The sequence below is a fragment of the Saccostrea cucullata genome, unplaced genomic scaffold, assembly GCF_032062105.1.
Source record: "Saccostrea cucullata isolate Sc308-1 unplaced genomic scaffold, CSIRO_AGI_Scuc_v1 ctg10082, whole genome shotgun sequence".
Lineage (NCBI taxonomy): Eukaryota > Metazoa > Mollusca > Bivalvia > Ostreida > Ostreidae > Saccostrea > Saccostrea cuccullata.
In genome coordinates, this window is record NW_026924487.1 from 10,686 (window position 1) to 22,616 (window position 11,931).

Genomic DNA, 11,931 nt, shown 5'->3' on the forward strand with positions numbered 1-11,931 from the left:
CCCAACAGTGTCACATGATCTGCCAACCATTAAAAAGGTACCAAAATTTATTGAATATATTAAAAAAAAAAACATTATGAGGACCAATGACTTTGAAATAAGAATTTTATCTGATAATATATTGACTAAATTCCTTTTTCATCAAACAAGATGAAAGCTAATTCCTATTAAAAAATAAAGTGAAGTCAAAAACTAAGCTGAACCTTTATTTTATCGAGTTCTCGCATGAATTTTAACAGCTTCATGATAACTGAAAAATAATGATTTTTTGTGCACACAGGCCTTCAGAGAATCGGTAACATATACATGATCTAATGTCGTTCCACCCTCTGTTGTGTAAAATTGCACCAACTGCATAAATCCCATAGATTCTAAGAACTTTTGTATGGGTCCTTGAACGTTTGCATCTTCATTCATGTCACCAATAATAATCAACTTGCTAAAACGCTTCTTGTAAAACTGCACCACTTTTTGCAATGTGCCAAGAAAATTGTTTACAGGCAGTGCACTCGGCCGGTAGAGCACAATGATTGCGGTATCCTCCTCATGTATTTCTACAGTTAATCCCTCTATATTCTTGCATTCCAAAGCATTGATCAAGATTGTTTCATTTGTTTTCTTCTTGTACACGCCAACCCCACCACCTTTAGCTGCTTTTAGTCTTGCCATCACATCTTCACTATCATCGTAACACTGGTTACGTGCAATATGGTGAAAGTCAAACCCTGAAATTTCAATATCTTGGATGTTCTCATGTTCTCTCAGCCATGTTTCTGTTAAACATACAAAATCAGCTTTCATCAATCTGTTGTCACAATTCATCTCCTGAAAGTGTCCTCTCAAACTTTGTACATTAAACAAGAGAATTGTTTTGTAATTCCCAAACTTTGTTAAACTGCATGTCCATTCTTCATCTAAACTGTATCTCTCCATTTTATTAAGTGCTAACTTCACATCTAAATCAGCATAAATTTTTTTCTGCAGGACACTTTCATCATTTGTCTCAATGAATAGCCCATCCTTTGAGGTAACTCGGCTGACAGCGACATATGCTTGACCGGGAGAGAAAGTCCGATCTAAATTTACAACAACACTCTTGGCAGTCATGCCTTGAACTTTATGTGCTGTGCATGCCCATGACAGTTTCAGTGGAAATTGATGCCTGACAACACTCTTTATATTTTTCTCATTTATCTCTTCCTCCACTCTTTTAATTGGGACAATATTTCCTTGTGGTGTTTTCTTCCCTTGTATTTTACCAATACTTGAACTATCAAAAATGACTTCAACTACTTCTATTGCATGTGCAGGTTCTTTTCTTTTCAACACAAAATTTGAAATATATCCCATTGCACCATTCACTAGTCCATCCTCAACACTCACATTTCGTGTAAGCATTACTCTTGCATTCACAGCCAAAAGTAATGAAGCAGATAGGCCATCAACTCGGGTACTAACCAAAGGTTTGTCACGTAAAGTTAATTTCCCTGTTGTCTTGTCTTTCTGATAATCTTCAGCATTCACTTCTATTAATTCTTCACAATTTCCATGCAACATTTTAAGATTGTATTCATTTGCCTCTTGGTTTGTAGAATAAACATGCAGAACATCATCTGGTCCTTCTCTAATGCATTCCCGCAGTGTTTCCAATGCTTCCTCTGATAAGGGCTCTTCACATGTTCGAACACGCAATGAATTCAGAACAGTTGCAAATGCTTTATCTTCACGTTGTCGCATTATTTCGTCCAATTCGACCATTTCAAAAAGATCTAACCAGTAGTCAATTGGATATGAACCATTTTCTTTATACAGCCTCTCATCTTTTCGTTGTTTAACAGGTGGAAGTTGATAAAAATCTCCAACTGCTATCACAGAAACGCCACCAAATGGTTCCTTACATTTTTTTATTTGGACAAGTCGTTCATGAATGTAATACAGTAGTCTTTTGTACACCATGGAAACCTCATCAATGACCAAAATTTGCAAATGTTCTAATCTGGTTCTTATCCCACTCAAACTTTGTTCCTTCAGGGGTTGATATGGAATTGGTAAAGCTTTTGTTAAAGAAAACACATGATGAATGGTATTTCCTCCAATATTGAATGCTGCTGTTCCTGTGAAGGCTGTGAGAATTACCGATACTGCATTTGGAGAAGGCAGTGATTTTTCCAACAGACGAGATGCTTCGTAGTGTATTGTTTTAATCAGATGGCTTTTTCCTGTTCCTGCTCCTCCAGTTATAAAAATGTGCAAAGCTTTTACATTCTCTCCAGATATTTTCTTGACACACCATTCATGAACAGCATAAAAAATCAGCTTTCGTTTGTCATTCAAACTGCACAGTAAAGGAAGCATCTCTTTTCTGGTGCTTTGAGGTTCCCTTAAATGATATACAGCATCTTCAGAACCACTACACTCAATTTCGTTTGTGACCTCTTTTTCTGTATTCTCCTGATCATTTCTTAATTTTTCATTCAAACATTCTCTTCGATTTAATTCTGTTTCTGGACATAAACTTGCCCATGCGTCGTCTGGTTCACCAAGCATTTCTAATGCATCCTGGGCATTTTCAATATCATCCTCACTTTTTGAATAGTAAACATGATTACTGTCCACTATGCTTTTTACTTTTTCCAAGTTTGTGTTTGGTTTAACCCTCACATGTCCACTCTCATAAAATGTCTGATACAAATCAAATCCAGTTGGTCTCAACTGATTCAGATTCCAGTATGGCAGGAAAAGTTGTAGCAGACACTGATAATATTTCTCAGGTGCGTTATCTCGATGGAATCTTGGATATCGTATAACAGCAGGTTTGCCTCTACTTCTCTTTTGAATGTAACCCTTTCCATTTTTCAATTCATACACACCATCTTTTTTGCCTTTAGGAATCTGAGATTTACAAAGCACTCTGTACTCTGAACAGAATTCAGCGAGACACATTTTATTGAAAATATTTAAATCAGGGCGGTTTTCATACCTTTCCACAATATTTGTCATCCACATACTATTTTCCTCTTCATCATCATTGCCATCTGCTAATAAATCATTTTCACCAATCTCAAATTGCTGATTCTTAATTTGTGCAAGAGGCTTACTCAAACGAGTTGGATTTTCCCCCACAGGTATGAAAATGACTTTTCTTGAACTTTCTTTCATCTTAAGATTACACACCCTGTATACTGCTTCCTGTGCACTGACTTCTCTGTGATTTAAATAAGCTGATCCTACCCTCTTGATGGTATCATGTGCACTCAAATTTCCTTCAGCTGCTTCTATTTGAGTTTGCTTTAATAGCATTCCCATTTCCCTTTCAGACTTTGAAATGTATGATATAATGTAGACAATGCAGCTGAAAGGGTCCAATACGTACTGTATATCCATATTGGCATCCCAGCTTTTGAGCAGGCATGGGTTGTACTGATTTGTCCACATTTCTGTTGGATTTCGTTTCAAAACAGTGGTTGTTTTAGAGGCCAATACTCTATGTGCCTTTTCATACAAATCCTGTGATAGGTTAATATTGCTGAATATTTCCTCTGTTGTTTCACATGCCTTAGCATCATCCATTACTTCATTCCACACCTTCAACAAAATCTCCTTTGCCTGCACACTACCTAACTCACTACTTGATTCATCCACATTCTGTTCCAATTGTCTTGAAATGAATGTGCACTCTGAAGGTGGTCTTGGAAAATTGAACCTACATTCTGTTCCTTTTTTCCTACATGATTTTGAGTGTCCTTTGCTGTGTTGTTGTACATCCAATACGATTTGTCTAAGTTCTTGGTCAGTGTCTTCTGATGGCAGAGAACATGTGATGTGCCTATCAATGAAGTGACAAACAGTCTCCTCACTGTCCTCATCTAATTTTGGAGCATTCTCAACCCAGTACAAGCAGTGCATATGAGGAGAACCCCTCTGCTGAAACTCCACTCTCACAAAGTAATCTACAATAGTTCCTATGGGTTTTGCTGGTGACATTATTACATTGTTCTGGAATATATGAAACCTATGTTCAAACATTCTTGCAACAGTTACAGGATTGCTTCTTAGAATTTCACTTTTCTCAGACCAATCTAGATCAGAAGGATTTCTGTTGTCATTCATATGTAGCATAATTGAACCCAGTATTTCATTCCACCTGAATTCTGCCGCAGAAAAAGAACAAAACCATGTGGGGATTCCAAGTTGTCGAAGCATAGCAAAAAGATCTTTTTGTGTACTTGACCAATATGCAGGTGTTCCTCTAATTGGTTGCATAAATCGCAAAGCCTCATCACTCTTAAGCAGTTTTGCAAGGACAGCAGGATTTTGTAACATTTCTGATGTGACAGGTATCCCTCCATCAAGTTTCGATACAGATTTGCGAATTGAAATTTGTGTTTTCTCAATAACCTGGTTCAATTCAGATAGGTACTGACAAAAGAAAATGTAATTGGTATCTTTCGCAAATCTGTTATCTGCATTCATCAGCCTGTTGTTAAAATATCGAGAAAGGGTTATCCTTACATCTCGACTTTCATTCCAAGAATATTTGCCTGTTGGAAATAAATATGGAAACGTCTTGGCTTCATTGCCCTCCTCTTGCAACATTCTTACTGGATTCTGTCCTTCACCAGGAGCAAGATTGTAAATATCATCAAAGTAGTGATCTAAAACTTCTTGTGCAATATCTACAGGCTGTAAACAAGTATCTGTGGCAACTTCTTGAATTTCACTCTTCTGTTCTTCAGTTGTTTCTTCACTGTCAAATGCTTCTGGCTGGCTGAGTAAAGTACTTTGGTCATTATCCTTTTCCCATGTTGTGTTGATTTCAACATCATGATACCACTGATTGTTTTCTTTCAGGTAGTTGAGAGCTATTTTAATGTGATTTGGGTTTACAAACTGATATTCATAATATCCCTTGTATGACAACTTTCGTTTGAGTTTAACTCGTAACAAGAGATTTTCATTTTCATTCAGAGGTAAACTGCTTGTTTTCTTTATGTTTGATGGCACACATACAACAGGTCCATGCACATTTTGTTGGCCACCTTTTGGAAGCATGGTTACTTTCATGAAAGGTATATGCAGAGCAATTAGATGCTGCTCTAAAGTATTCAGGTTATTGAGCTCTGGTGGAATATCTTCCAAACACATTTTGTTAAAAGCTGCTTCAGCTGGAACATTTCCACTTAGAATCTTTCTATGGCATGTGAAACAAATCCATGTTTTTGATTTGGGACAATTAGGGGAACATCCAGATGCACAACTATGAACATACTTCTTATCGATGCATAAATTAGCAACATGAGCTGCCTTTATATTTCTCTCATACATTTCAACCATACATCCTTGTACCTGATTTTCAAACAAAAGGCGATGGCAGCAGCAACATACATATTCTGGTCCATGTTTCACACATGCTTTAAATGATTTCACTACTTCATCAATATTTTCAAGCATTTCACGCAGCACTTGTCTTTGTTTTTGTACAGATTCCTTTTTCTGTATCTTGGTTTCTGCACTGGAATGATATCTAACTTTACTGGCTTTTTTCACCTTCTCTTGATGCTGTTTGTTTGTTTTATACTTTTGTCTGCTCCTTTGTTTGACTTTCTCTTTGTGTGTCTGGTTTGTTTTATACTCCTCTCTGCTCCTCTGTTTGACTTTCTCTTTGTGGGTCTTGTTTGTTCTATACTTCTGTCTGCCTCTGTGTTTGACTTCTTCTCTGTGTGACAGATTTGTTTCATACTTCTGTCTACTTCTTTGTTTGACATCCTCTCTGTTTGTTTCATACTTTTGTTTACTTCTTTCTCTCACTTTTTCTTGGTGTATATGGTTTGTTTTATATCTTTTAACACCGAGTTGTTTTAAATTTTCACGATAAGTTTGATCATTTCTGTATCTTTTCTTAGCATTTGCAATGCATTTTGTTTTGAACTTTGGGTCTGTTCTGTACTTCATGTTTTTTCTAAACAATTTTTTTTCTTCAGCACTTACATCCGACATTTGAAGTTTGCAATTTTCATTTTGTAGTTGTGTCTTCTGGTTTCTCTCTGTATCAATTTTCCTTCCATTTTCTTTCAAACATGATGGATTTTGTAATGAAGTCACTGTGATATTTTCTCCATTTGTAATGGATGTAACAACATCATAATGCTTCTGATTTATATGATCTAAGTAAATGCCACCCAATGAAGTAACATTTTCTTCTGAATTAACCATTTGTCCAGAGTATGTAACCCATCTGTTCTGTGAGTATGTATAAATTTCAGTTTTCAGTAAATGAGATAGTGCTAGAATCTCTACTTCAGTTGCCCATTTACCGTCCATGAGCATGCCTGACAAGGAAATATGGCTTTCGACTGAACTTACACCTGGCCTTAAGAATGGTGTGAAAAGTAAACCATTTTCCACGAGGTGATTGCATATTGCTAGACGTATTGTCTGATGGTAGTCTTGCTTTCCCGTCAAACAGAATGAGATTGCTCGAAAGAAACAATTTCCATCTGGCCTAACTTGTACTCTGTTCATTGGTACTGTAATTTCCTGTCCATACTGATGTTGATTTTCACACTCATTCACTGAAAATGGTATTCCTAATATTTCACAGTGTGTTTTCTTTTGATCACTAGAAAGTGGTAAAAATCTTATCTGATGGTTCTCTCTCCCAACAAATTCTACCTCATCATCATTTTGTACACTAGAACTCCTCCTATTACATTGAAAGTTGGCAAAATCGTACAATTCTTTCTCAAACTCGCTGAATTGTGATTCTTTATAAATGCCTTCATCCCGTCCCAATGAAAGCTGTCTAGCTGAGCATTGCACTCCAGTTATTTCACACTCAACTGCTTCAGTATAACCCATTGACTTAGCTAAAGACAAAATATGACTGCATAAATCTTGAATGGATTTGTACAAAACTCGTGTACTTCTACCATTTACACTCTGAAATCCTGCAACAGACCTTGAGTGGGAATCAAATGTGAAAAAATTATTGTGACATTTCCCAATCAAAAATGTACTCCCGCCAAAACATACAAAACACCCATCACTGTCATCAAGGGCTATTTGAAGTGCCTCTAACAATTCATGAGCATTGAAATCAGCATAATCCAGAACTACATTTGCTAAGTTTATCAGACTTGGTAAAGACTCGTTTGCTTTTAATTCATACAGTCTACCAAAGCATTCAAAAAACTGAGGCAGCTCACTCACTAAAAGGTATCTGCTTGCAATTGTAGAACTGCACTGTAGATATGAATACAACTCGTCTCCTGTTGCCAGTATTTTGTTCATATCTTCTGATTGCCACTTTTCACAATTCTTCAGTTGATGATATGCCAATGCTGTTAAAGAGTTAGCTACACACTGAGTTCCAGCATTTTCACCAAACATTGGATCTCCCTGATGAAATGAACCTTGAACAGACAAATTCTGATTTTTTGAACATTTATCACCCCTTGTTCTAGCAAGATTTTGTTCAGTATTCTTTCTATCATTGATCTTATTGTTTTCATTCATATAAGCACACTTGCCATTTTCAACTTTAGAAATATTCTCTTTTAGGTTACTTATTTTGCTTTGTCTTGTACATGGCCTATGTTCCTGCTCAGGTTCTTTAGATTCTTGATCACATATTTCTGATTTCTCAGCATATTTCTCTGACTTCTTTTCAAATTTCTCTGATTCTTCTTCCGTTTTCCTAGTTTCCTCTATATTTCCTTTATTTTTCTCTTTATTTCCTTTATTTTCCTCTATATTTCCTTTATTTTCCTCATTGTGCCTCTCATCTTTTTTTAAAGCCCTGCTGACCTCTTCCCCCTTGGGAGGTATCAGCTGCGCCTGACCTGCTGAACCAGACATCATCCAAATGTCTGATTCAGGTACTCTCGCTGGAGTACAAACCCACGCTGGGGAGTCAGGGGATGCTACCTTGTCCTTTGGGACAATCAGACGACTTCCCCGAGGAGGTGACAACCTCGGGGCTGAGTGCATTTTCTCACGAGGAGAGGCCTGCACCCTGGCCAAGGGTTTTAGCGAAGTAGGTGGCAACCCTATAGAGCCACACTCTGAGCCTGGAGCAGCTGCATCCACTTCTCTGTGTGGAGCATTGGACTCTGTCACTGGTGGAACATCAGGGCAGGACTTAAGTCTCTTCTGCCTCTTCTTCTCAGCATCTCTCTCGCGCTCTTTCCTACCAGTCAGTGACTTTCTCTTAGGCATCTTTAAAAAAAAATAAAACATCAAAATAGAAAACTACTACAATTAACCTTTGTAACTTTCTTTGTCACGAATAGGAGTGTATATATACAAGAGGCCCAGGGGCCACAGCGTTCATCTGAGCACATCAGCTAGGAAAAAGCACATATCCTGATTTGGACGAACTAGAATATACACTACTCGAGGATAACTTTACATAAATATTACTAATCATGGCTTTGATGTACATGAAAAGAAGATATATCACTAATCACGGCTTTGAAGTACTTGAAAAGAAGATTTTAAAAGGTTTCCCTATATATTCCTATGAGAATTAATTTTTGGTCGGCCGTTTTGGCCTCATCCTACCTCCGGGGGTCATGATTTGAACATACTTGAATCTACACTATCTGAGGATGATTCCACATGAGTTTCATCATTCCTGGTCCAGTGGTTCTTGAGAAGAAGCGTTAGCGCTTCATGATAAATATGCCGGCATGAAGCGTTATAGTTCATATACCTCATGAATCTTCAAAACATTAAATTCATTTCTTATATTTACATTATTTTTCTGATGACTTGCCATAAATTTACGCCGTCCAACTGTCATTTTTAAAACAAAACTGTGTGCACTATTTTTTGACTTTTTGACGTCAAGAGCGGTATTATGACGTAACAATGCAGATATTCATGCTTATTCGTGATACATACCTAATGTAGTTCATCAGAAAATATTCTGCATTTTATTTTGTAAAGAATCATAGGGGAAATTTATTGGAAATGTAAATATTTGAATTTGACTCCCCATTGTTTCCTTCCCTACCCTCATTGTGGCCCCACCCTTTCCCTGGAGGTTATGATGTGAACAAACTAGTATCTACACTACCTGAGGATGCTTCCATACGAATCACTAATCATGGCTTTGCTGTATTTGAGAAGAAAAATTTTAAAGATTTCCCTATTTATTCCTATGTAAACTTAGACCCGCTATTGTGGTACCAACCTACACCCTGGGCAATGATTTGAACAAATTTGAAAGTAAACTACCTAAGGATGATTCAACTTGAGTTTCATCTTTACTGTCCCAATGGTTCTTAAGAAGATTTTTTCCTATATATTTTTATCGACCATTGTGGCCCCACCCTACACCCGGGTCATGATTTGAACAAACTTGAACGCACACTACCTGAGGATGATTCAACATGAGTTTTATGTTTCTGTCCCGATGATTTTTGAGAAGTAGATTTTAAAAGACTTTTCTTAAATATTCCTATGTTAAACTTTGATCGGCCATTGTGGCCCCACCCTTACCCCGTGGGTCATGATTTGAACAAACTTGTATTATGTACACTATCTGAGGATGATTCAACATAAGTTTTTCTTTCCTGTCCCATCTTCTTTTTGACAAGAAGATTTTAAAAAATTTTCTTATATATTCCCATGGTAAATGTTGATCTGCCATTCTGGCCCCACCCTATCCCCGGGGGTCATGATTTGTACATACTTGAATGTACACTACCTGAGGATGATTTAACATAAGCATATTCATCAGTATGTATCTTATATGAAGTTTGAAAAAAAATATCTTGAAAAGCTTCAGGGTTCTCCACATTTGAAAATTTAACCATGGAGGAAGCTGCGGGAAGGCAAAATGTGGCCGAGAACACTAATGCATCTTAGACTTTGCCCGAAACTGTAGTAATCTTCTGAAGGAATTTAAAGAAAAAATGTTGATACGAGTAGCCAGTTACCATGACATTACATTAATAATTGTAACAATTGTAGCCTGTTGTATGAAATGTTTTGTTTCAATATGACTAAAACTGATGAATGGGTAGTGTTTTTATTTAAGTTAACACACAAAAGAACATTTGGACTTAGTGTACTTTTCTCCTAAATGTTTTATTTTTATTTTTTAGATATTGCATTAATCACCCACTTTTGTTTACTTTCCACGTGCCCAGAGCTAAAAATAGCCCCATGGGACATTTCATAACAACAGGAAGCAACTTTTAAACTAAGATGGCGATTTAGATGTAGGTCCTATGCACATTTTATCAAAAAGATAATAAAGTTAAAGCTTAACAAGATGTGTTTGTGAAACACAAGCGCCCAACGTCAACAAAGTTTGAAAAAGCTATTTTTAGTATATAGGTCACAGTCAAGGTCACAAAGTCATTGACCTTGGTGTTGTTTGAAAGAACTTAATAAGTGGAGTAGGCATACTAAATATGAAGTCCCTATCTCCTATGGTTCAAAAGTTATGGCAAAACGAGGAAAAAGCTACTTTTAGCATATATGTCACAGTCAAGGTCACAAGGCCATTGACTTTGATGTCATTTGAAAGGACTTTATTAGTGGAGTATGCATACCAAATATGAAGTCCCTATCTCTTATGGTTCAAAATTTATGACAAACAGTTGAAAAAGCTATTTTTAGCATATAGGTCACAATCAAGGTCAAAAAGTCATGACCTTGGGGTCATTTGTAAGCGCTTCATTAGTGGAGTATGCATACCAAATATGAAGTCCCTATCTCTCGTGGTTCAAAAGTTTTGACAAACAGTTGAAAAAGCTATTTTTAGCATATAGGTCACAGTCAAGGTCCCAAGGTCATTGACCTTGATGTCATTTGAAAGGACTATTAATGGAGTAGGTATACCAAATATGAAGTCCCTATCTCCTATTGTTCAAAAGTTATGACAAACAGTGGAAAAAACTATTTTAGCATATAGGTTACAGTCAAGGTCACAAGGTCATTGACCTTGATGTTTTGAAAGGACTTTATTAGTGGAGCATACCAAATATGAAGTCCCTATCTCTCATGGTTCAAAAGTTATGACAAACAGTTGAAAAAGCTATTTTTAGCATATAGGTCACAGTCAAGGTCACAAGGTCATTGACCTTGATGTCATTTGAAAGGACTTTATTAGTTAAGTACGCATACCAAATATGAAGTCCCTATCTCTTATGGTTCAAAAGTTTTGACAAACAGTTGAAAAAACTATTTTTAGCATATAGGTCACAGTCAAGGTCACAAGGTGATTGACCATGATGCCATTTGAAAGAACTTTATTAGTGGAGTATGCATACCAAATATGAAGTCCCTATCTCTTATGGTTCAAAAGTTATGACAAACAGTTGAAAAAGCTATTTTTAGCATATAGGTCACAGTCAAGGTCACTGACCCTGATGTCATTTGAAAGAACTTTATTAGTGGAGTATGCATACCAAATAAGAAGTCTCTATCTCTTATGGTTCAAAAGTTTTGGCGAAGGTTAAAGTTGTCAACAGACAGACAGACAGACAAACAGACAAACATATAAACAGACACACAGACAGGACAAAAACAATATACGCCCGGGATCTATCGATCCGGGCGCATTAAAAACAATGCATGGGGAATTGATTAAATACAGAAGAATATGAAAATTTTTACAGAGTATATTTTTTTCAGGCACAGAAACTTGAATCGCAAACATGACAATTATTGTGTTCGTATACCGTACCAGTATTGTATTTTTTTTAATAAACCTATTATAAACCCCTTATATATCTAATCATGTTATGGTAGTGAACATGTTGAAGTTCCCCAAAATTATTAACATGTGTACAGGATAATTAACTCTCAAAATATTGATCAGCTGATTGACTTTCCATTGATTGTCACGCTTCATAGCAAAGTTGCTGATTAACGACCTGTTTGTTTAGCAGTCAGCTTTCCTTCGAGGCATGCCGG

At 36.6% G+C, this 11,931-nt stretch overlaps 1 protein-coding gene across 1 annotated transcript; it reads right to left on the reverse strand.

Moving 5' to 3' along the window:
- Nucleotides 1-306: 306 nt before the first annotated feature.
- LOC134266533 (uncharacterized) lies at nucleotides 307-8,217 on the reverse strand (the record flags this gene model as incomplete). The annotated part of the gene is made up of 2 exons (XM_062748754.1): nucleotides 7,842-8,217; nucleotides 307-7,706 (listed from the first exon to the last, which is right to left on the reverse strand). Coding segments are annotated over exons 1-2 (7,776 nt in total), but the record flags the coding sequence as incomplete, so codon positions are not given.
- Nucleotides 8,218-11,931: the final 3,714 nt, after the last annotated feature.